General features: G+C 41.7%; 1 protein-coding gene across 1 annotated transcript; it reads left to right on the top strand.

Annotated features, from left to right (window-relative positions):
- The first annotated feature begins 1,781 nt into the window (after positions 1–1,781).
- On the top strand, positions 1,782–27,064 carry LOC140738836 (uncharacterized). Its single transcript, XM_073066749.1, has 5 exons — positions 1,782–2,100; positions 11,239–11,309; positions 12,876–13,030; positions 22,215–22,355; positions 24,047–27,064. The coding sequence occupies exons 1-5, from the start codon at positions 1,883–1,885 to the stop codon at positions 24,110–24,112; spliced, it is 651 nt and encodes a 216-aa protein (XP_072922850.1). The 5' UTR covers positions 1,782–1,882; the 3' UTR covers positions 24,113–27,064.

The following is a 27,064-nucleotide window of genomic DNA, read 5'->3' as shown; positions in this document are numbered from 1 at the left end:
AACACGCCACCACAAAGAAGAGGGCGCTCTCCACAACTGGCCTATAGAACATCTTCAGCATCTCACCACAGACATTGAATGACGCCAACCTTCTTAGGAAGTACAGTCGCCTCTGTGCCTTCCTGCACAAGGCATCTGTGTTGGCAGTCCAGTCTAGCTTCTCGTCTAACTGTACTCCCAGATACTTGTAGGTCTTAACCTGCTCCACACATTCTCCATTAATGATCACTGCATTCTTTTCTTCTTTTTCATTCTCTCCATGTATCGATCTCTCTCCCTCTCTTTCTCCCTATCCATTTGTTCCTGTCTTTCTTTCTTTAAGTGTCTCTCTCTGTCTTGTTCTATCCTTCTCTCTTTCTTATTATCTCACAGTCCTTATTTCTTCCTATGTCTCTTTCTCTTAGTCAACTTATCTGTCTTTTCCTCTTTCCTCATCTCCAATATGTCCTCTTTCTCTCAGTAATAATCTCTATTAGGACAAGACAGAACTGGAGACAGACCCATGAGTGAAGCCATCTTGTTTTATTGAGATCGCAAACAAGGGGATGATGAGAGAGGGGTAGGAGTCATGTGACACCAGCAAAGTACTAAACCAGTACTTTTCATCTGTTTTGTATGAGGAGCAGGACATGAAGGATAGTGAGATCAGTGTGGGACGTTCTGATATTCTGGGACATTTTGAGATCTAGACTAAGGTGAAAACATTACCAAAGATCCTCACCACCCAAGCCATGTGCTTTTCTTGCTGCTGCCATCAGGTAGAAGGTACAAGTGCCTCAGGACCTTCAACAACAGTTAATACCCCACAGCCATCAGGCTCTTGAAGAAAAGAGGATAACTACACTCATCAATTGAGATGTTCCCACATCCAATGATCTCACTTCAAGGACTCTTTAACTTATTATTTCAAGCTCTCGTTTATTTACTGCTATTTATTTATATTAGCATTTACACAGTTTGGTGTCTTCAATACACTTGCTCTTTCATTGATCCTGTTTGCAGTTACTATTTTATAGATTTGCTGAGTATGCCTGCAGGAAAAAGAATCTCAGGGTTGTATGTGGTGATGTGTATGTACTCTGATAATAGTTTTTACTTTGAGCTTTGAATCTCTTGTAGATCATTAAAGTGTCTAAATCACCAGGGTCTGATGGGATCTATGTTGGGACACTAATGGGAAAATTCTTGTTGAGAGCTGTTGGAGAGGATCATTGGGGATAGGATTTACTCACATGTGGAAGATCACGGGTTAATTTAGGACTCAAGAAGCTTGAGTAAATTACTTGAGGAAAATGAATAAACAGGGAATGGAGGGATATGAATAGGTGGGTGGAAACAATTATTTTAATTTTGCATTATGCTGAGCAGCTGTACTGTTCTGTTATTTTCCTCCTCGACACACCCCCTGCTGGTTCACTGTTGATAAACCAGCACAACTCAATAAACTGCACCTCCCCTTGGGCTTATACTTCACTTAACTAAAGTACGGAGTTCATAACCACTCATCAAACATGAACATAACTGTTACAAACTTCTGTGCTGAAATAATTGTGTTAACCATGTCAGGGAATTGGTCAGAGAGCTTTACTGAAGGGCTTTTGATCTGAAACTTCGACTCTGAATCTCTCTCCATGTTGTGCTTTTATTTCAGCAGATTATTCTGTCCATTATTGAGCTTGTTGGCAACAGGAAAAGCACAGTCAGCTTTGTCTGATGCAAAGATCAAGTTCCTCGGGGGGGCTTCCATTGCCGTACGCAGTGTGGTGAAGAATATTGGTGAAGGGTACACGGTGCAGTGTGCTGTACAAGAATGGTGAGAAATGAACAGAAGTGTTCCTTTCTCTTGATTGTTACAGAATATCTGGCAATAGTCATGTGAGTAATGTTTGGGGAAGAGAAAGGCCCAGTGCTCCACGGAGAAACGCCTGGAAAAATGTATTTTTTTCTCCATGACTGTAACACCCAGAGCATTTGTTCTGTCAGTGCTGCTGGAGTCATGGACTCTGACCAGGAGATGAGGAGAACTGCTCAGCCAGTGGATCTGTGGATGTTTTATCCAAGTTTTCAGGCAATTAAGATTCCTTCGGAACAGGTAAAATTGTGAGTAATCTCAGAATAATGGTTGATCTTTATTCATTTTCTGTGCAGTTAAAAGAGATGTCTGACAGTTCATTGATGTGCAGTGGGTAAAATAACAGGGTGGCCTCTTCTCTCAGTACATTCTAACTGAATCCCAGACTGATCATACATCACTGGGAGTCCAGGAGACCCCCGAGGTTATCTTGCTCTCTAACAAAACTACATTTTCAGGTACTGATAGTGGAAGAGGTTCCCCAGGATTGCATCTAGAGTCAAGACTATAGAGCCCTGGGTGGCTCAACTATACAGAGAAGACAGATCAAAGGTGCTTCAGTTATTGGGGATTCCCCAGATATGGAGCAGATAGGTGAGTGTATATGGGTGCATTGTGGTTCAAGATGTTGCGCTGTCAGTATTAAGAACATCACAGTGACCACACACTGTTCTGGATGGTCAAGGGGAAGGGTCAGAGGTTGTGGTGCATATTGGTACCAATGACATTGATGGAAAAAGGAATATATAGAATACTACAGCACACAACAGACCATTTAGTCCATGATTTTGCACCAATCAAAGCCAATTTTTACGAAACGTCCTCCAACTGTGTATCATCCATCTACATCCATTCCCTCCATACTCATGAGTCCAGCTAAAAGCCTCTTAAACTCCGCCAAACTGCCTGATTCCATTATTACCCTGGTAATCCATTGCAGAAACCTAGCATCTTAAAACTGTGCCTTTTCATGCTAGCCATTTCAGCCCTGGGAAAAAGCCTCTGACTATCCACACAATCAATGCCTTTCATCATCTGATACACCTCTATCAGGTCACAGAGAAGATGTCAGGGGGAAGTTTTTTACGCAGAAAGTGGTGAGTGCGTGCACTGCTGGTGACTGTGGTGGAGGCGGATACGATAAAGTCTTTTAAGAGACTCCTGGATAGATACATAGAGCTTAGAAAAAAGAAGATTACAGATGGGATCATGACGTGCAAGGATACACATTGTATCCAAAGGACAAGCAGGAAAGCAGACGGAGTGGCATTGCTCTGTTGGTAAAAATGAAATCAAATCATTAGAAAGAGGTGACAAAGATGTTGAATTGTTGTGGATAGAGTGAAAGAACTAGCGAGGGTGAAAAGACCCTGATGGGAGTTATATACAGTCCCCCAAACAGTATAAGGATGTGGTCTACAAATTAAAATGGAAGATAGAAAATGCGTGCCAAAAGGGCAATGTCATGGGGGATTTCAATATGCTGGCAGGTTGGGAAAGTCAGGTTGGTGCTGGATTCCAAGGGGGGGAATTTCTAGAATGCCCACAAGATGGCTTTTAGAGCAACTCCTGGTTGAGCCCACGAGGGGATTAGCTATTCTGGATTGGGTATTGTGCAGTGAACCAGAATTGATTAGAGAGCGTCAGGTAAAAGAAACCTCAGGGCTAAGTGATCATAACATGATTGAATTCATCATCAAATTTGAGAAGGAGAAGCTAAAGTCAGATGTATCAGTATTACAGTTGAGTAAAGGGAATTACAGAGGCGTGAGAGAGCTGCCGGCCAGAATTGATTGGAAAAGAACACTGACAAGTATGACAGCATATCAGCAATGGCTGCAAGCAATGGAAGGCAAAGGATATATATATGTATCCCAAAGAGGAAGAAGTATTCTAAAATGACACAACCGTGGCTAACAAGAGAAGTCAAAGTGTGGTGAACTAGATATACCTGTCTGGACTGCTCCTGTGGCTCCTCCCACAGACCCCTGCTGACTGCTCCTGTGGCTCCTCCCACAGACCCCTGTATAAAGGCGACTGTGGCCTGTTGCTCATTCCCCAGGATGTAGTGTTGTTCATTCTTCCAGTCAATAAAAGCCGATACCTCGCTTCCTACGTCTCAGCGTGAGTTAGTGATGGTGCATCACAAAGTCAACAAAGATGAGGCATAAAATAGAGCAAAAATTAGTGGGAATTTAGAGGATTGGGAAGCTTTTAAATACCAACAGAAGGCAAGTAAAAAGTCATTAAGAAGATCAAGATGGAACACAAAAGTAAGCTAACCAATAATATTAAAGAGGATACCAAAAGTTTTTTCAGATACATGAAGTGTAAAAGAGAGGAGAGAGTGAATATCAGCCCACTGGGAAACAGTGCTGGAGAGGTAGTAATGGGGGACAACAAAATAGCAGAATAAATGAATAAGTATTTTGCATCAGTCTTCACTGTGGAAGACACTAGCTGTATGGTGGAAGTTCCAGGTGTCAGGGGTCATGAAGTTTGTGAAGTTACCATAACTAGGGAGAAAGTTCTTGGGAAACTGAAAGATCAGATTAGTCACCTGGACCAGATGGTGTTTACCCAGGGTACTGAAAGAGGTGACTCAAGAGATTGTGGAGGCAATAAAAATGATCTTCTAAGAATCACTAGATTCTGGAATGGTTCTGGAATATAAGGCCTCACCTGGTGATCAGGTGTTGTTTTCATCTCCATACCTCAGGCAGGAAACACCTGTGTTGGAGTCAGTGCAGCTTTGAACCATCAGATGGATGTTTGGAATGAGTGAAGTGTTCATTGAAGAAATAATGAGGGACATTGAATAAACTCACTAGAATTTAGAACAAAAACTGAAAATGATTTCATTGAGGGTGTTGTATTCTGAGAGGAACAGAGGGGTGGATAATGAAATGCTATTTGCTCACCCTGGAGAATCCAGAACTCAGGAACAATTAACATTTTGGGATTCAGAGAGGAGAACTTCCATTGCGTAGAGGGTTGAGAATCTTTTAAATGTGTCTCAAAGGACTGGGGATGATCAGAATGTACAAAGTCCCATTATTATATTGTAGGACATCTCAGTGAATGGAATGGTTAGTCTGCAGTAAACACCCAGCTCCTGAGTGAAGCCCCTTTGGAAGGGAAACTGTCGATCATGGACTCCTTGGCCTCTAAGTAACTCCATATCTTCATGAAATACTTGTACTTTCATCAGTTGTCCTTAGAAGTAACCTGATTTTATTCTCACAAATCAATGAATCTGTTGTAAAAAAAAAGATCGCTCCTTACTTGTACATAGTTCTTTCCTTTTGCTTGTTTTTTCTTTCCACTCTTTTCTATAAGTGTATACCTCAGATAAATACTTTGTGGAGATTTGTGATATAGATGATTATATGATATATATGTACAATGTCTGAAATACATCTTATGGAAATGTTTGTTTGATGATGAACTTCAATAAAAAAAATTACAAAAAAAAGAAGTAATCAAGAAAGACACAGTGATATCTCAAAACTTCAGACCAACATCTCTTCCCAGTGATAAGATTATTAGCAAATTCCAATTTTATCAACAATATCACATCAGAAAATGGAAATTAACACATTTTGTGTGTTATAGAGAAAAAGCAACATATCTGCTCTTAGGAGGAAGTGAGTTACATAGATAAATATTATGTAAATCTCCCATCCTTCAACAACATGAGATCAGCAAATTTTTTATTAAACTGGCTCAGCTTTTGACATATCAACCCTTTGTGAGCTTTTCATGAAAATTCTACAATGAAACACTGTGGAAAGATTGCTGGACAAATACATTTTGTAAAATAATTACTTTGAAATGTTTTCATTCACATTCATCACCACCGTACTGAAGTTTCTCAGTGGACCTGAAAGACTGGAGTGGGGTCGATACACTGGGACAGACAACACTTTGCTCAATGTTTCACTACATCCAAATTCAGTTCTGATTAAGACCCATCACCACTGAGTGTTTGGGATCCTGAAGTTCTATCACTCTGGGTGGATGTGGCTTTGTGGTTCCTCAGTTCTACCCAAGTTGGTCACAGACTCAGAGAATGGTTAGAGCCGTAAAAGATGCTATTCAACCTGTGAAGTCTGTACCAACTCTGTGCAAAAGTAACCCAAATACATCCACTCCCCCACCCACTACCCACAGACACACAATCCATCTTCCTCCCAACTCTCCGAACCTAGTCACATCTCCTTCCTTCCTTCACAATTATCTCCTCTGATTTCAACTTGTCTAAAATATTTCCATTGTTTCACCTGAAAACTAACACAGTAGCAAATTTAACAATGTTTCAGTGAAGTAAGCAATGTAATGAATCATAATCCGACAAAGGAAGGTTGTGTGTCGACAGTGCAGAGGGTCAAGGGGAAGCATGCAAGAATAATCCCAAGAATGAAAGACTGAACAGAAGAGGAGTGTTTGATTTATCCATGCATGCACTCAATGGAGTTCAGGAGGATGAGTGGAGATCTCACTGAAATTTGAAAAAGAGCTGGATAAATTGAATTTGGAGAAGATGTTCCCATTAGTAGCAGAGTCTAGGATCTGAGAGCACAGCCTCTGAATAAAGGGATGTCCCATTAAAATTGTTGTCAAAAAAAGTTGAATTCACCAAGGAGGACATGGAACAGACTGCTAAGAAAATCATGGCTTTATCGTGCAGAACCAACATGTATTTATGAAGGAATATCCAATAGAGATTTTCATGATATCACCAGCAGAAGTTGATGGATACCCAGTGTCCAGTATGTGACCATTTACAGTAAAACTAAATCCACAGTAATAAACAACTCCTGAGTGAAGCCTCTGTGGATGGGAATCTGCAGGTTGTTACTACTGTGACCTCTATGTGACCCCAGTACCTATCCAAAGTGTTTTTCCTTCATTAGGTGCCTCTGACATTACCAATAATGTCAGAGCTGTGCTGTGAGGATTACATTCCTTGACTTCTCTAGTGCCTTTAACACCATCCAGCCCAAGATCTTAAGGCACAAACTAACGGAGATGGGAGTAGACTCTCACATGGTGGATTGGATAGTGGACTACTTGACAGATAGACCTCAGTATGTGCGGTTGGGAGACTGTAGGTCTGACACGGTGGTCAGCAGCACAGGAGCGCCGCAGGGAACCGTACTCTCTCCTGTCCTGTTCACCCTGTACACATCAGACTTCCAATATAACTCGGAGTCCTGCCATGTGCAGAAGTTCGCTGATGACACGGCCATAGTGGGGTGTGTCAGGAATGGACAGGAAGAGGAGTATAGGAAACTGATACAGGACTTTGTGATATGGTGCAACTCAAACTACCTGCGTCTCAATATCACCAAGACCAAGGAGATGGTGATGGACTTTAGGAGATCTAGGCCTCATATGGAGCCAGTGATCATTAATGGAGAATGTGTGGAGCAGGTTAAGACCTACAAGTATCTGGGAGTACAGTTAGACGAGAAGCTAGACTGGACTGCCAACACAGATGCCTTGTGCAGGAAGGCACAGAGTCGACTGTACTTCCTTAGAAGGTTGGCGTCATTCAATGTCTGTAGTGAGATGCTGAAGATGTTCTATAGGTCAGTTGTGGAGAGCGCCCTCTTCTTTGTGGTGGCGTGTTGGGGAGGAAGCATTAAGAAGAGGGACACCTCACGTCTTAATAAGCTGGTAAGGAAGGCGGGCTCTGTCGTGGGCAAAGTACTGGAGAGTTTAACATCGGTAGCTGAGCGAAGGGCGCTGAGTAGGCTATGGTGAATTATGGAAAACTCTGAACATCCTCTACATAGCACCATCCAGAGACAGAGAAGCAGTTTCAGCGACAGGTTACTATCGATGCAATGCTCCTCGGACAGGATGAAGAGGTCAATACTCCCCAATGCCTTTAGGCTTTACAATTCAACCGCCAGGACTTAAGAACTTTTTAAAAGCTATTATTAATGCTTTTTGAGATAGTGATTTAGAGGCATATCATATTTTTTACTGAGTTAAGTATTGTATGTAATTAGTTTTGCTACAACAAGTGTATGGGACATTGGAAAAAAAGTTGAATTTCCCCATGGGGATGAATAAAGTATCTATCTATCTATCTATCTATCTATCTATCTATCTATCTATCTATCTATCTATCTATCTATCTATCTATCTATCTATCTATCTATCTAAAGACACAGTGATTACTCAAACTGTTACATCAACACTGGCTCCCAGTAACAAGTTCTGGTCAATAAGTTCCTCTTTTGTAAACAATTTCATGTGAAAACATCAAATTGAACATATTTCGGAAGTTTACAGAGAGAGAACAATGGACCTGCCCTCTGGAGGAAGTGAGTTACACAGTAACAAATTATGCAAATCTCCTTCCCTCAAGAATCTGAGATCTGCCTCGGTAACTCAAATGACAGCTCACCATTATCTTCCCTAAGTAATTTGAAAATTGGAAATATTGTTGACTTAGCTTGCAAATTCCATATTGTGTGAATGAATAAAATGACATTGCATCCCACAATAATGAAAGACAAATCCAGTCCGGCTAATTACCAGCCAATCAACCACCAGCAAAGTGACAGAAGGAGTTGTCTACAGTGAGGTCAAGTGTCACTTCCCTTCCAATAATCTGCTCACCCATGTTCAGTGTCAGTTTCATCAAGATCAGTCATTTTAAATGACTTCACAACCTCAATCCAAACACAGGACAAAGAGCTGGATTCCAGAGGTGAGGTCAGAGTGACGCTCCTCAAAAATGAGGCAGCATTGGACAGAGTGCAGCATCAAGGAGAGCTGGTGAAAGGGTCATCGAGGAGAGAATACTTCAATGGTTGAATTCATTCCCACACAAAGTCAGAGGTCTGTGGTCCAACATTCCAGCCTAGGACGTCACTACAGGAGTTCCTTAGGTCAGTGTCCCACACACAACCATCATCAGCTGCTTCATCAATGATCTTCTGTCCATCAGAAGGCTGAAAGTGGGGACTTTCCCTGGTGTCTCCACAATGTTCACAGCTGTTCAGAAGAAAAAGCAGTCCAATCAGCAAAAACACTCAGACATGGGACAATAATTGGCAAGTAGCATTTTCCCAGGCAATGACTATCTCTAAAAGTGAGGGATGTCCCTTAACAGCCAACGACATTAATGTCACCAGTTCCTCCACCACCTACAGATTGGCAGTCACTATGGACCTGAAAATCAGCAGACTCTGAGGCAGTAAGAACCAGTCAGAGGCTCAGTACCTGAGTGAGTGATTAACCTTTGACATGCCAGTGCCTTTCCATCATCTGTAAGTTTTGGGATCAGGAACGTTGTGGAGTACTCTCTGTACTCCTCTGTGCCACCCATTCCCAATGCTGACGATTCCCTCTTTCCAGCACAGGCAAGCAACAGCTATTGTATCACATCCGCTAAGTGGATTAGATGGAGGAAAAAACGAGAAACGCTTTCCAGTGGTAGCAGTCACAAAGACAAAAGACAATCATGATTGTTGAAATCTGCGACGTTTACATACTTCTCAATACGTGGAAATAATTGGCTAAAGAATCAGAGGTGATGTGATAAGTTGGTGTTCCTCACTATGTCCCAGCTGAGGGGATGAGATGACAAAATCTGCTGCATATTGATCTGTGTTTTCCAGTTACCAAGCTCTGTACCAAGCAGCAAGAACACTAAGTAGAGGGTAAAGATCTGAGATGGCAAATAGATTTTACTCAGGAAGTTGTCATGAGCTGAAAGTCACTGACTGAAAGGCTGGTGGAGGCAGAGTCAATAATAGCTATCAAAGGATTTGGCTAAATGTATGAAGGAACAACTCCCAGCAGCACAGGGAAATTAAACTAAATGGATTGCTAAAAAAAGAGATGGTAGAGAAAAGATGGGGCAAAACGCCTATTTCTGTGGACCAACAAGAATGCCTTCCTCAATCTTGGTATCAGTTTTTCTGGTCAACACCTATCTCAAATATCAACATCCTTCACAGCAATTTTTGTGGCTGGTGACAGCAGACTCCATCTTTGTAGTTTTGAACCCAGTGATTCTTTGACAAACCCAAGTCTCTAATCAGGTTATTTAAGTCAGATTGAGATTGATAGAAAGGGTCAAAATCTGCATCAGTGTTATTTTCCATTCCTGGTTCATGCATCATTGCATCTTCACCTGCCTCCTATAGATTCCATGACTACGATGGCTTCGGTACTTGAAGACTATTGTCATGTGGCACAGGTCTCATGGATGAAGGGAGATTGAGTATTCAATGGATTTCTTGCTTTTAGCAGAGAAGCTAGACACACTGGTCAGACAGAAGTAGCGGTCTGTCACATGATCTTTCTCTGCCCATATCATCAGGACAGCAAATGGCATTGGTTTCCAAGTACCTCTGAGCCAAGTTCTAAGATCGACAATGCATGTTATGCAACAAATATGAGAAGCCCTTTATCTTGGTCGCCAATTTTACACCCAACGTGGAGCTCATGGGCTTTCTTAATAAGGATGCTCCATCTGTGAGTTTTAAATGTATACTGGCCACAAATATAACAGAAAATATCATGACTGTTGCAACATTGGCGAGACATTTTGCTATCTCAAATATTCCTGAAAATGCAATTACTTTATTATAATCAGTACACACAAGATGCTATGCTTGCAGATCATTATGATTGAAAACCGGTATACCCATAAACACCTGTGCATAATACTTCTATCACCTTTCTTAAACCTGTCCTACCCTGCCCAAGCATGCTTCCATTATGGGCAACATTTCAGATTACGTTGTGAACAACATTTTATATCAGTGAATTATGAATTGAAATAACAAATATAGGTGATTTCAAAAAATGGTGTGTTACAGGGAATTGGCATCGTGATTTTCATGATCAGCAATCCAAAATCCAAAAGGTACACCTTAAGGTTTTCAGGAAGCAAAATCTTTTTATCCAATGCAATCTGTTGTTCATGCATTTGCCTGAATATTACATCCTAATTGTTCATGTTGATAATATTCATTGAGCTTTTATGTCACAAAAACATCATGGGATGATAAATGCTTTCTGCAACCTCCATTTCTCAGTCTTCCATTACAGAGTAACATTCTATAGTCACATTTGAAGCTCACAAGTCATCTCTGTGGTTTCCTGTTAATTTTGTTCTCATCAGTCTATAGTGATTCGCCGGGGTAATATTTACGTTGGTTAGTCGAGCCAATTGTGGTTAATTTCAACATTTTCTGAAGCATCTAAGATCTAAAACTACTCATATCTGGGGATGCGTCACCATTAGAAACTTTATTGATGCAGAGAACCGGGAGAGAGGTGGGAATGGCGACAGGATATCCCCACTTTCACTGGGAAACCTGACACTAATGATGAATTATTTTCTTGTGTTTCAGGTTTGACGAAAGAAACATGATGCTAGTTTCGGTTTTGGTGGTGACTGCACTGTTTGTCAGTGATATAACATGTAAGCTTCATTGATTTCAGTATCTTTATAAATATATATCTGTGAGGAATGAATGTACAGGAACTGTGGTTGGACTGTGGAACATGGAAATTTGTAGACACTGGTGCAGAGTAGGAAGTTGTCTCTTGTCTGGGATACTCATCTCAAAGCTATTAATATGGAAGCTGAGTCAGAAACTCTCCTGCAGATCGGGAGACAGAGATTTCTCCACAGTGATGTACTGTATCATAGGAAAATAAATTTGCAGGTAGAGGGGTATGTGACTACCTGTGAGGAGCTGAGCGGATACAGAGAAGAAATTTCTGCAGGCACTGGGTCCCCTGCACCAAGTGCAGTCTGTTTGTCACCTGTGAGGGTGGGGGTGAAGGACTGAGGGAGCACAGTCAGATTGCAAGGGACTCACAACAGCTTCTGTTCATCTTTTCATTTTTTATTTCCTGGAGGAAGATTTAGTCTATTTCCCATAGGATAGCATGGAAATTCTGTTTCCATTTTTATTAGCATCAGCTTTGTTGTTATCTGGTGACATTTATTTTCATTGTTTTGCTGTTAAAGAGCATTTTTAATTATTTCAAATCTCTTATTCTCATTGCTCATTGCTGAACTGCTGTTGGATCTTTATCATTGAGACACAAAAGCCATTCTGTATATACTTTGTGAATACTACTAATGTGGAGTATTCTTTGTCCCCGTCTTCATCCCATCATTTACTGTCAGGGCTAACCCCTTCTTTATCAATTTCCCTGTCTCTTCAAATCCTATCTGAAAATATTTAACTCCCAACATTGGTTAATTTGCAACCTGATCTCCAGAGGAAAGCCCAGAAAGTCACACCAATAGGTTTGTATTTGTGACATAGATTTATCAAAGAAAGACATACTGAGGGAGTGGATTAAGGTAAGAGGAGATGGAGGGAGGAGAGGTGAGAACAAAGCTGTGCAAGATGTTGTATCTGTGTTCATGGTGAATAGTTGGTCAGAATGTGTGTGTGTGTGTGTGTGTGTGTGTGTGTGTCTAACTGTTCAGTAGAGGATAATCCACAATGGACTTGCACCTCCTTGCCACCAGACCAGGACCTCACTCTGTCAAGACAGTGTGACAGTTGTGTAAAAGCCACCCCATGTTGAGGGTAATCCTGCACCAACACCTTCCTCTCCTTTGGGAGGAAAATCTTTCTCAATCCTAACTGAGAGCCTAAGAAGACAGATTTTACAGTCTTCCATTAATATCTCCGCGTGACAGTCTGTGATTAACCTGCACTGCTTTAAATAGTGATTTGTGATGTCACTCAGATAATTTGCCAACATCTAGTCCATTCCCAATATCAGGCCGATCAGCCTGCAGTTCCTCCGTTTGTTTCTTTCCCCCCTTTACAAGAGACGGACTGAGGGAGATTTCATTAGGTCTGTATTAAACACTAGAGGGGCCACAGCTACAGCTGGTGCTCCTTCCTCCCCTCGAACCCTGAATTTCTGTGTGTCCTTCATGGTCGGGTGTTCTGAAACAGCAAAACCTGTGACTGTTTGGTTATTGCAGTTGGTTTAAATTCCAATTCTCTGACTGAAGGGACACACAATTCGTTGGAACTGGAGAGGACTCAGCATCACCTTGAGAAACGTAAACTATCCAGAGGACCCTGTGATGAAAACTGGTTTAATTATTCTCTTTTAAACTCCTGTTACCGGTTTTTCAGTGACAGAAAGACATGGGAAGAAGCTCAGGTAAGTCCCTGAAACCAGTGATTGCTCTGGGAGGCCTGGTGAATATTGGTCTCTGCTGGTTCATTCCCATGAACTCACAGCACAGCCTCTAGTTGAGTTGTCTGTGATGAGTCCCTGTGTTTCACTGCAGCCGTGGGCTCTGCTTTCTATTAGTCAGATTAACAGGTGAAATCCAGTAGTTAACACAGCATGGGTTTGGACAATAATAACTTTGCAGGGGAAGAACAGATCACTTCTTTAATAACATGATTGAGCTATTTGAGGAGGTGGCAAAGGTGAATATGAAGGTAGAATTGTAGATGATGTCTATCTGGATATTAGTAAGGCATTTGAGAAGGTCCTGCAGGGTATGCTCATCTAGAAAATGAAAGTGTGTGAGTTCCATGGTAACTTGGCTGCTTGGATTCAGAATTGACTTGCATGAAGATGACAGGGGGTAGTAGGCAATGTATCTTATTCTGGATGTTAGTCCTTGACTGATGGTGTTCCATAGGGAACTGTCCTGGGACATCTGCAGTTTGTGACATATGTAAGTGAGATGAATAAAAATGTGGATGGGTGGGTTTTGTAAGTTCACAGACTATACAAAGATTGATGGTGTTGTGGAGAGTGTGGAAGATTGCCAAAGGATATGGATCATTGTGGATATGGGTGGGGAAACAGCAGATGCTGATTAATCCAGACTGGCGTTGCGGTTTGGGAGATGAAATGCAAGGGAATAGTACGTGGTTAGTACGTGGTGAGGCCCTTGACAGCCATGATGTACAGATGCTTCTTGGGATACGAGTCCATAGCTCTCTGAAAGTGGTTGCACAAGTTGATAGGTGGTAAAGAAGGTGTATGGCACGCTTGCTCTTATTAGTTGAGGTAATGAGTTCAAGGCAATGAGTCCTGAAAAATGTTGTCTCGTTTTTATTGTGTATTGTACCAGCAGTTATGGTCGAAATGACAATAAAAAGTGACTTGACATGACTTGACTTGAAGAGTCAGGAAGTTACGTTGCAGTGTTATTATACTCTGGAGAATTCTATTAAGTTTTGCTCTGCCAAATACAGAAAGGATGTGGAGGCTTTGGAAAGGATGCAGAACAGGTTTACTAAGCTGCTCCCTACATTGGTTGTTATGTGCTCCAAGGAGAGAATGGACAAGGCTTGTTTCCTCTGGAGTGGTGGTGGCTGAGGGGAGTCTTGATGGGGAATAAAACTATAAGGCATAGATAGAGTAGAGAGCTGGTATCACGTTCCCATGATCGATATGTCTAACACCAGAGGGCAATCATTTGAGATGAGAGGGAAAAAGTTTAAAGAAGTTGTGCAGGTCAAGATTTTGACAGAGATTAGTGGATGATGGGAATCTGGTCCATGGAGCAGTGGTGACAGTAGATACAATAGAGGTGCTTAAGAAGATCTAAGATAGTGGCATAAATTGACCAGGTGCATACAGAAGGGATTACTTTAATTCGCCAACACTGGCTTAATTAGCTCATCATGACATTGTGGGTTGAATCTGAACTCTGACTGGGTTGGGATAGGAGGAGTGGAATAGAAAAGGAGGATATAAGGGTCTATGTGGAGTGGAAGAAAGTGCAGACAGATAGGAAATAGGAAAAGTGGAAATAAATGAGAAAATGATAATGATAGAGAACAATGTTAGATTTGAAGGAAGGTGATAGAGGAGGAGTTTAAAATACTGTTTAAGTCTAAGCAAGGGAGTGAAGTAAATGCATTGAGTCCATTAGCACTGCTTGATGATCTAAAGAAGGAAATAGGAGATATAATGTAAGTACAGCAAAGTTTCTGTATGATGGAGCACTGTTGATTGTTTGTAAAAATTTGGAGCAGAGAGACAAAGCAATGGAGGTACTAAATGTTAGCAAAAGCAAGGTTATAGAAAAGAGTGTCAGGGGAAAAAGTGGTGTGAAAAGGGGTGATAATGGGAATACCAATCAGAGAAAACAGAGAAACTAAAGAAAAATATCAAAGGAGGATTGACGGCAGAGATAAAAAGATTGAAAACAGTGTGAAATGGAGTAAAGTTTACAGCACATCTGTTATGTTAATATTTCAGGGTTCAATCTTACTGGAAAAAGTACCAATTGGATTCATGTGCTTTAGTGACAGAGCCAATGTTCCACCACTACTAAGTTGTTATAAATGTCAGAAATATGGGCATGTAGCAGAGGTGTGGTGGGTGTGGAGGAGAACATATGAATGTGTGAGCAGTGCAAACAAGATGAACCAGTAAAATGCTGTCATCGTGGTGGGGCCCACACAGTAGCCTCTGGCGGATGTGAAGTTAGGAAAAAAGCAATGGAATTATACAAATAAGGGGACAGCACGTTGTGTCATATGTGGAAACAGCATGGTAAAAAATGAGAGAAGAGTTAAAGTGGAAATGATTCAAATACAAATACAAAACAAAGTCAGTGAAATCTTTCAACATTAGTGATTAATATAGATAAATTAGTTTTGTTCATGGTAAAGGTTATGAATTGTTCTGAGCAGAAAAAATCAAATATGGAAAAGATAAAAATGATACTGAAGGCAGCTGAGAGGTTTTTGAATATCAGATGATTTCATGGAACCAAGTGCAGGTAGAACTGGGTTGGGGTGATCCAAGTCTAGAAGTTTATTTACAAGGTTACTAATACTAATCCTGTTAATTCTTCAGCAGAGTTCTAGAAGTTTAATAGCTAGTGGACAGAAAATTAAGAGTTATGTAACTTAGTTGGCTGAGAAACCAGATGTGATATGTGTGCAAGAAACATGGTGTCATCCAACACTAGATTTTGTAGCTAATGGTTATGACAGTGGAAGAAATGATAGAGTTAACAGAGGAGGAGGTGAGTGTGCAACTTTTGTCAAAAGAGTTTTAAAATATGAAGAACTAAAGTAAGAAGAACTAGAGTACATAGTAACTGAAGGATGCACAAAGGAAGGTACAATTAAAATTATTAATATCTATAATTCTTGTAAAAATTAGAAATAGGTTTACTGGTACAGAGGGAAATACAGTATGGTGTGGGTATTTTAATGTTCACACACAGCCCATTGTGAGGGGAACATGATAACATTAACGGAGGAGTGAGAGAAGAACATATGGAAAAGGAAAACCTGATCTGTATAAATGATGGAAGTGGGACAAGAGTAACTTTTATTGCAGTTTCTGAATCAGTAATTGATTGAACATTAATTATGGCATCATTAGAATCAGAAATTTGTTGTTACGTATACGAGGTTATGTTAAATAGTTAAATTAAATAAGTAGTGCAAAATAAGTAGTGAGGTTGTGTTCATGGGTTCAGTGTCTATTCTGCAATCTCCTGGCAGATGGGAAGAAACTGTTGCTGAATTGATGAGTGTGTGACTATATGTCCTCCCTGATAGTAACAATGAGAAGAGGGCATGTCCCAGGTGATGGAGGTCTTTAATGATGGGGGTGCTTGAAGATATCCTGGATTCTATGGAGGTTAGTACCCATGATGGAGCACCCTCACCACCAATCATCCATAACAAACTGTGATGCACTCAGTCAGAATGCTCTCCAAGGTACTTCTATAGAAATTTGTGAATGTCTGCAGACATAGCAAATCTCTTCAAACTCTGAATGCAACCCAGCCACTGTCGTGCCTTCTTTATAACTGCATCAAAATGTTAAATTATAAATCAACAGATGTTGACACCCAGGACCTTGAAATTGGTCACTCTTTCCACTTCTGATTCCTCTATAAGGATCAGTGTATATTCTCCATCTTACCCTTTCTGATGTCCACAATCAATTCTTTGCTCTTAGTTACATTGAGTGCAAGGTTGTTGATGTGACACCACTCGATTAGCTGATATATTTCACTCCTGTATGCCTTCTTGTCACCATCTCAGAATCAGGTTTATAATCACTGGCCAGTACGCAAGATGGAGCCGACTAAATTTATGACCCTCCGCAGCTTCTCTTGGTCCTGTGCAGTAGCCAACCCACCAAACCCACCACCCCCCCCCCCCATACCAGACAGTGACGCAGCCTGTCAGAGTGTCTCCACGGTACATTTATAGAAGTTTTTGAGTGTTTTTGTTGACATACCAAATCTCTTCAAACTCCTAATGAAGTACAGTCACTGTCTTGCCTTCTTTATAGCTGCATTGATATGTTGGGACCAGGTTAGGTCCTCTAAAATTAGTTGCACCAACAATACTTATGCTATCAGAAAATTTATAGATGGCATGTGAACTGTGTCTAGCCACACAGTCATGTGTGTAGAGAGAGTAGTGCAGTGGGCTAAGCACACACCCCTGAGGTGAACCAGTGATGATTATCAGTGAGGTGGAAATGTTACCTCTGATCCTCACAGACTGTGGTCTTCTGGTGAGGAAGTTAAGGATCCAGTTGCAGAGGGAGGTATAGAGGCCCAGGTTTTGGATCTTCTTGATCAGAACTGTAGGAATGATAGTATTAAATCCAGGAAAGTGTTCATGGAAGGCTTTGAAAGAAACAACAGGCAGTATCTTTACACTGTATAATGTCAAATAGAAATAGAAATGGTGATCAGGAAGATATGCTGGAACGTTGGCTATTTGAAAAGGCTAATTGGGTAAACTTTAAAGAAAGAAGTGACCCCCAGCATCCAGGGCATGCCCTTTTATCATTTTTACCATCAAGTAGGAGGTACAGAAGCCTGAAGGCACACACTCAGCAATTCAGGAACAACTTCTTCCCCTCTGCCATCCAATTCCTAAATGGGCATTGAACCCATGAACACTACCTCACTTTTTGAATGTGTATTATTTCTGCTTTTGCACAATATTGAATCTATTCAATATACATGCACTGCAATTGATTTGCTTATTTAGTTTTTTTCTTCTATATTATGTATTGCATTGAACTGCTGCTGCTAAGGTAACACATTTCACAACACTTACCAGTGATAATAAACCTGATTCTGATCAGGAATTACGGAATATTGAAATCAGTGAGGATGTGGATCTTTTATGTAACAAGATTGTAGAAGTGACAATAACAACACACAACAATAAGTATACCAAGTAAATGGAATAGAGCTGAAAAAGAAAATGGTAATATGGAAGTCATAAGAAGGTGTGAAAGCAATAAAACTTCATAATAGAGCCTTTAGAATATTAAAGCGGACACACAATTTTAAAAATCTAATTGAATATGAAAAGGTGCAAGCAATAGTTAGGAAAACAATATCTGAATATCTGCTGTGTTCAAAATAAAGCAGAGGAACTTGTAGCAACAGTTACAGACTGGCATGAATGATATGTAAGATGTTGTGGGCATCACAGAGTTGTGGCTGATAGAGGATTATAGCTGGGAGCTTAACATCCAAGGATACACATTGTATTGAAAGGACAGGCAGGAAGGCAGAGGGGGTGGGGTGGCTCAGCTGGCAAAAAATGAAATCAAATCATTAGAAGGAAGTGACATAGGACCAGAAGATGTAGAAGCATTGTGGGTCAAGCTAAAAAAACTGCAAATGTAAAAAGACCCTGATGACAGTTTTATACAGATCTCTAAACAGCCGCTAAGATGTGGTTTACAAATTAGAACGGGAGAAAGAAAATACATGTCAAAAGGGAGATGTTATGATAGTCATGGGGGATTTCAATATGCAGGTAGATTGGGAAAATCAGGTTGGTGCTGGATCCCAAGAAGGGGAATTTCTAGGATGCCTATGAGATGTTTATTTTACAGCAGCTTGTGGCTGAGCCCATGAGAAGATTAGCTAATCTGGACTGGGTGATGTACAATCAACCAGAATTGATCAGAGAGTTTAAGGTAAAAGAACCCTTAGCATTCAGTGATCATAATATGATCAAATGCACCATGAAATTTCAGAGGAAGTTAAAGTCAGATGTCTCAGTGTTACAATGGAGAAAAGGGAATTACAGAGGCATGAGAAAGGAGTTGGCCAAAATTGATTGGAGAGAACATTGTCAGGGATATCGGCAGAGCACCAATGGCAGGAATTTCTGGGAGTAATTCGAAAGGTACAGGATATATCCACCTCAAAGAGAAAGAAGTATTCTAAAGGCAGGATGACACAACCATGGCTGACAAGAGAAGTCAAAACCAACATAAAAGCCAAAGAGGGGGCATAGAATAGAACAAAAATTAGTGTGAAGTTAGAGGATTGGGAAGCTTTTAAAAACCAACACAAGGCAATTCAAAAGTTAAAAGGAAGGAAAAGATGGAATATTGAGGTAAGCTAGCCAATAATATTAAAGAGGATACCAAAATTTTATTCAAATATATAAAGAGTAAAAGAGAGTTGAGAGTAGATATCAGACCATTGGAAAATGATCTGTTGGTATTTTTAAAGAAATATCAAGCAGCATAAGTAAAGGAGAATCAGTGGATGGTCTGTGCTTGAATTTTCAGAAGGCCTTTGACAAGATGCCACACATGAGTCTGCTTAACAAGGTGTGAGACTATGGTAATACAGGAAAGATACTAACATGGATAAAGCTTTGACTGATTGGCAGGAAGCGAAGAGTGTGAATGAAGGGAGCCTTTTCTGGTGGCTGACAGTGATTAGAGGTGTTCCACAAGGGTCTGTGATGGGGCTGCTTCCTTTTGTATTATATGGCAATGATTTGGATGAATGAATTGATGATTTTGTGGCCAAGTTTGCAGACAGTACAAGGATAGGGGGAGCAGCAGATAGTGCTGAGGAAACAGAGAGGTTGCAGAAGAACTTAGACAGATTAGGAGAATGGGCGAAGAAGAGGCAGATTGAATACAATGTCGGGAAGTGTATGGTCATGCACTTTGGTAGAAGAAATAAAAATCTAGACTATTTCTGAAATGGAGAGAAAATTAAAAAATCTGAGGTGCATACGAACTTGGGAGTCCTTATGCTGGTTGAGTTGGTGGTGAGGAAGGCAAATGCAATGTTTGCATGCATTTCAAGAGAATTAGAATATGAAAATAAGTTTGTAATGTTAAGGCTTTATAAGGCACTGGTGAGGCTCACTTGGAGTATTGTGATCAGTTTTGAACCCTTTATCTAAGGAAGAATGTGCCTACATTGGAGAAGGTTTCAAAGGAAAATCATGAAAATGATTCTGGGATTGTAAGTGAGGGGTATTTGATGGCTCTGGGCCTATGCTCACTGGAATTCAGAGGAACAAAGGGGGGATCTCACTGAAACATATCGTCTTTTGAAAGGCCTCAACAGAGTAGATTTGAGCAGTTTCCTAATGTGGAGGACACAGAATAGAAGAATATCCATTTAGAATGGAGATGAGGAGGAATTGCTTCAGCCAGACAGTGGTGAATCTGTGGAATTAGTTGGTGAGCTGCTGCATGGGCAACAGCCAGTTCTTCAAATCTTCCCAACCAGGCTTGCGCCCCAGAGAGGACACAGTTCACCAGAGGCACAAACCCATGACCCCCTGGGATTGACGGCTGCCTACCATCCAGGTTTTCAGCAGAGAAATCCAAAATAATCTTTTTCACTAGGAAGAGGATAGAACAACACTTAAAATGAAAACTTTATGGTAGAGAAATACTAAGTGTAGATAACTTTAAATTTTTAGGAATTTGGTTCAATCAAGACCTACATGGCCAGCAGATATTAAGGAAATAATAACCAAAAGTAAGAAAGTGCTATATGTTCTAAGGTGTTCAACAGGAAAGGAAAAGCAAGCTATAAGAAATTCTTGAAAGCAATACATATATATATATATGACTAATAAGATCAATACTGGACAATGGAAGTATGGTATATGGATCAGCATCACACAGTATGCTTGGAAAGTTGGATACAATTCAAAGCCAAGCATTAAGGTTAGTCAGTGAGACAATAAGGACAATACCAGTCGTAGCGATGCAGGTGGAGTCGGGAGAGACACCTTTGGAACTGGGAGGAACACAGCTTGTGTTAACATGTTGGGTAAACCTGCAAGGGCATGGGAAAACCATTCAACAAAATAGCTTTTAGATCCATGTAAGGACAAGGAAAGAAAGGAAATCAGACACTTTGCTTGGACTATTGAAGGAAAAGCAGAATGGGTACTAAGGCAGTAAGTATGACAATGCCTTTTCCCTGGGTACCGAAAGTGGATCTTAAATTATTCAAAAGGAGACAGAAAAGCAGAGAAGTGATTTTAAATCAAGATATAGTTGAATTTATGGAACTAGTATTAGTCATGGATATTTACAAATATATACAGATGCTTACAAACAGTAATAGTAGATTTGGGGTAAGATTGGTAGTGGCTAATTTTAACATTAGAAAGCAGGTCAGGATGCATGATGATTTCTCAGCGTGTACACATGAAGTGACAGCTGGCTCTGCAGTGGTAGAGGAAGTGGGACTGATAGGAGTTGCAATACTGTCTGATTCTGGCACAACAATCAGGAGTCTAAAAGATTTCCATTCAGAGGCAAGATAAGACATTATTTGTGAGATAATACAAATCTTATTTAAACTTAAAATAATGGGATTCTGTATATGTTTTATATGGATTCCAGCACATGTTGGTATTAGCAGGAACGAACAAGCAGATAAATTAGCAAAGGAGGCAACTAGGAGAAATGAAAAACATTATCAAAAGTGAAAGCAAAAACTGTGAAGAAATCAATAGGATGAAGAGAGAACAGGAAGTCATCTTTATAATATCCAGAAAGAAGTGGGATGGTCGAGGAATGCAGGAAAGAGCAAAAGGGATAAGCTGATAATATTGAGATTGAGGTATAGGTACACAGGGTTAAAAACTACATTGTTTTTAATGAAGACACACAATAATAGGAGGTGTGAGTACTGCAATCTGCAAGAATAGTCGAGCACGTACTGGTGAGGCATCACGGAATAAAATACGATGCAACATTAACAATATTTGCAGAAAGGATCACAAGGTTATTGATTTAAATATATAGTGCAGTTCCTTAAGAATACAGGTCCTTTTTTCTGGAATTTGATACAAATGCAAACCTTTAGGATTTAGATATCCTGACCTACAGTGCAGTTCAGAAGATGGTGGTAATGCACCTTAAAGCTATTTGCCAGCCGTCATAAAACCTCAGGAGAAGAAAAGATAAAGAACATTGTGGATCTGAGAGCTTGTCCCTATGTCCTAGTGTTGTTTGGGTGCTTTACTGAGAGGTCTGTAAGAAGATGAAAGACACTGAATCTCACAAACAGATTAATTATTTTTTCCATTCAAAGGATTTCTGTAATCAAGACCAATGTTGCGGACAGCTGGCTTCTGTGTATTCAGCCGAACATAACACTTTCATTTCTAATGTGATCAAATTCGTGAAGCAAAGCAGGCCAAAGGCTTGGATTGGCCTGAATGACATTTGCAAGGTAAAGTTAATGATGGTGAATTACACTACAGGATGTCATGACCCTGGCCAGACCAGAAGTTGTCCTTCCCCAACCTCCTCTGACCATTTCAGAGGGCAGATTACATTAACACATTGATGAATCTCTGAAGTGACATCGGTGTTCACTGACAGAATTACACCTGACATCCTGTAGAGTAACAGGGGTGCAGCAGTGTAGTGGTTAAGTTACTGGGTGTACCCTAATGATCCAGGGACACGAATTTGAATCCCATCCAAATCCGGATTTGGATTCAAGTAAATAAAATGAAATAAATCCAGAGTAAAACATTTCTATCAGAAATGGTGACAATGGAACTGCCAGACTGTTGTAAAAGCTCCTCCGGCTCACTGTTGTTCTTCAGGGTGAGGAATCTGCCATCCTTCCCCAGTCTGGCCTCACTGCGACTCCAGAGATCCATCAATGTGTTGACTCTCACCTGCCCTCTGAAATGGTCAGCGGATGATCAGGGAAGGACAATAAATTATGCTCTAACCAATGACACCAAGTCATGTGAACAAATAAAGTCACACATTTTAATGTAAACAAAATGCTGATGGAACACGGCAGGCCAAGCAGCACCTCAGGGGTGGTCCTCTGGGCGGATGGGGAGCTGATGGTAAGTGGATTTTAGGTCTATGGTTGAGTACACTTTCTACTGAGCTATCTGATTGACCATATCCGCGATGTGGGGTAGGGGGTACGCGTCAAGCTGCGTGAACCTATTGATGGTCTGGCTGTAGTCCACGACCATCCTATTTTTCTCCCCGTTCCAAACAACGACCACCTGGGCCTTCCAAGGACTTGTGCTTGGCTCAATGATCCCCTCCCTGAGCAGCCGCTGCACCTCCAACTTAATGAAGGCCCTTGCCCCCGCGCTGTACCTCCTGCTTTTAGTTGTCACAGGTTTACAGTTGGGGGTCAGGTTGGCGAACAGCGGTGGGGGAGGGATTTTAAGGGTAGAGAGGCCGCAAGTGGTGTCCGTAGTATGGCTGTTGGCATGGTGTGGGGTGGGATGCGCGGATCGGTGTGTGTGTGTGGTCAGTAGTGGGGTATCTGACGAATTCCCAGAGAACTGGGGATTTCTGACAGTGATTGGTGGGAGGGGCCCATCATACTCCATTGTCATGCTTTTCAGTTGGCTCTGGAAGTCGAGCCCCAATAGCACAGGGGCACACAGTTGAGGCATGACCAGTAAGATAAAGTCCCAATATTCTGTGCCCTGCGCCACTAGTGTCAATACACAATCCTCCCGGATGTCTGTAGTATGCGACCCAGAAGCCATGGCGACCCTCTGGCTTACCAGTCGTGTCACGAGTCCGCAGCGTTGCACCATGTCCGGTTGAATAAAACTCTCAGTGCTGCCCATGTCAAACAGGCAGCCTGTCCTGCGCCCCTCCACCAGGATGTCTATTATTGACCTTACGAGCTGATGTGGAGCGTTTTTGTCGAGGGTCACGGAGGCTAGAGTTGAATTGCCATCTTGGTCCGGCGCGGTGAGGTGCTTGGTAAGCACCCATGTGTCGCAGGTGGTGCCGACCAAGATGCTGCCCCCATGCCTCACACGCGGCGGGCAGGCAAAATGGCAACCCCCATGCCTTGCACGCGGCCTGCTCGACCCCGCTCGCGGTTTGGACTCACAGGCCTTGGCGAAGTGGCCCTTCTTTCCGCAGCTGGAACAGGTCGCTTCTCGGGACGGGCAGCGTTTTCGGGGGTGCTTCTCGAGTCCACAGAAGTAACACTGGGTGGACTTGTGACTGGCAGCAGCCGAGGTCGATTCGTCGGCGGGTTGCGGGGTCTGCAGCTTCCACGAGGCCGGAGGGAGATCGTGCGCCTGGAGAGCATCAGTGTTGTGCAGAGCGGCCTCCAGCGTGTCGGCCAGCTCAATCGCCGAATGTAAGGTAAGATCGGCGTGTTCCAGCAGCCGCTGGTGCACGTACACTGACCTGATCCCTGTGACGAAGGCGTCTCGTACCAGGAGCTCCGCATGCTGTTCGGCCATCAACCCCGTCAATATCAGGCCCGCACGAGTGTCTGTAGGGCCCGGACAAACTCAGCGCTCGACTCTCCTGCCTGCTGCTGCCGTGTCGCTAAGCGATATCTTGTATAGGCGGTGTTCACTGGCCGCAGGTATTGTTGTTTGAGGGCATCCATCGCGCCCTGGTATCTCGGTTGGTCCCTGATCAGCAAGTAGACCCGTGGACTGACCCTGGAGAGGAGAACTCAGCTCATAGTGGCATGCTCGGTCACTTGAATTTCCTTGAGGTATGATTCGAAGCAGGCTAGCCAGAGTTCTAAAGCATTGCCGGCCTCCTGTGATTGAGGGTCTACATCCAATTTGTCGGGTCGTAAAATGGATTCCATGCTTTAAAATTGCTGTTAATAAAATTGATGCGCTATCAATAACTCTAGGAGACTGGAAGTAGAGTACAAAATGATAGGCTTTTATTAACAGCGAAAACGGGCACAACCATGTTGAAGACTGTGGAAGGAGCAGTGCCCCAATCACCTTTATACAGGGGTCTGTGGGAGGAGCCACAAGAGCAGTCAGCAGAGGGGCGTGTCCAGACAGGTATATGTAGTTCACCACACTTGTCACCACAGAGGAATGAATCGACCCCATGCTCATCTGAACAACAGAGTTAATTTTTCAGATTCAGCTCAGTGTGACGTTGTAGGTGGAGCAACTTACAAGGGATGTAATATCAGGTTTGGAGGATCCTGCAGTGTGGCACTGCAGATAAAGAAACTCAAAGTACAAAGTTCAAAGAAAACTTAATATCATTTACTTGTGGGCATTCACAGTAAATACAAATAAACACAATAGAACTACTCACAAAGACAGGCAAAGAACCAACGTGCAAGAGGCAACAAATAGTGCAAGTACAAAAGAAACAAACCAAATAATAATAAATAAATAAAGATTCAATAATATTGGAACAGAAGTTGTAGAGTCCTTCAAAGTGATTCCATAGGTTGTGGTATCAGTTCAGTGTGGGGGTGAGTGAAGTTATCCACTCTGGTTCAGGAGCCTGATGGTTGAAGGGCAATAACTGTTCCTGATGGTGTGGGACCATCAGCTCCTGTATCTCCGTTCTCATGGCAGCAGCAAGAAGAGAGCCTGGCCTGGATGGTGAGGGCTCCTTATTAATAGTATCTGATATCCTGTGATAGCACTCTTTCTAGGTATACTCAAGTCAAGTCAAGTCACTTTTTATTGTCATTTCAACCATAACTGCTGGTACAGTACACAGTAAAGACGAGACAATGTTTTTCAGGACCATGGTGTTACATAACACAGTACAAAAACTAGACTGAACTATGTAAAAAAAACACAGAAAAAAACTACACTAGACTACAGACCTACCCAGGACTGCATAAAGTGCACAGAACAATGCAGGCATTACAATAAATAATAAACAAGAAAATAGGGCAGTAAGGTGTCATCCAGGCTTTGGGTATTGAGGAGTCTGATAGCTTGGGGGAAGAAACTGTTACATAGTCTGGTCATGAGAGTCTGAATGCTTCGGTGCCTTTTCCCAGACAGCAGGAGGGAGAAGAGTTTGTATGAGGGGGGTGTGGGGTCCTTCATAAGGTGACAGACTGGCCATACACACTACCTTTTGTTGACTGTTTTGTTCAAGGGTATTGGTGTTTCCATTCCAAGCTGTGATGCAACCAGTCTCTCTATTGTGCATCTATAGAAGTCTGTCAAAATCTTCACAAACTTCCAAGAAAGTAAAGGTGCTGCCATGGTTTCTTTGTAATGGCATTTACGTGCTAAACACAGGATTCATTCTTTGAAATGGTAATGCTGAGGAATATAAAATTACTGACCTTCTTCGCCTCTGATCCCCTAATGCGGACTGACTCATGGCCCTCCCATTTTCTCCTCATAACAGAAAGAAATAATTTTTTTCTGGGTAAAAATTGAAACCAGAAATATTATGTTTATCTTCTACATTCCAGAGATTCCAGACCCTGTTCCCATGAAACAGTGAGGGCTCAGTTTATCACTGATGGGATAGGCACGCTGTCCAGCCCTCACAGGGGTTCCAGCCCAGGGTGAGCCCAGCCACTTCAGTCTGGAACACTCCAAGTCCCCAGTGAATTTTGTGAGATATCAGGTTTCAGCAACACTTATCCTGACCACAATAGGAAGTGACTCCCTTATTTTACAAGGCAACCACATGGATCAAGGTCAAAAAAAATTCATGGCTCACAGACTTTGACTCAAAAAGAGGAAATATTTAGATTAAACAAAAAATAGAAAGTGCTGGAAACACTCTGCAGGTGAGGCAGCATCTGTGGAGAGAGAGAAATAAATATATTTTCTCCATTAATGACCTTCCTCTTTCTCTATATACACATGCTGTCTGACCTACTGAATATTTCCAGAATTATTTTCAGACTTTCAGCAACTGTAACATTATGCTTGTGGACTAACAGGTCAATGTTGGATTCCTTTTCTCTGCTTCAAGGTTTTTCAAAGTGGAATGATTATCCCTGTGATACGGAACTTGGTTTTGTTTGTGCCTACAAACTTCACTGTATTTAGAAGACTCCAGAACTGTCCACTCATCATTTCCAGCGTGGATTCAGTGCCTGATTTCTTTGTAGCCACTCTCACTGTCTGTGGAGACTGTACTCATTTAGTTTCTCAGCCAATAATAAAGAGAATTGCATCCTGA

Source organism: Hemitrygon akajei, chromosome 14, assembly GCF_048418815.1.
Source record: "Hemitrygon akajei chromosome 14, sHemAka1.3, whole genome shotgun sequence".
NCBI lineage: Eukaryota > Metazoa > Chordata > Chondrichthyes > Myliobatiformes > Dasyatidae > Hemitrygon > Hemitrygon akajei.
This window is presented reverse-complemented; position numbering and strand designations above follow the sequence as displayed.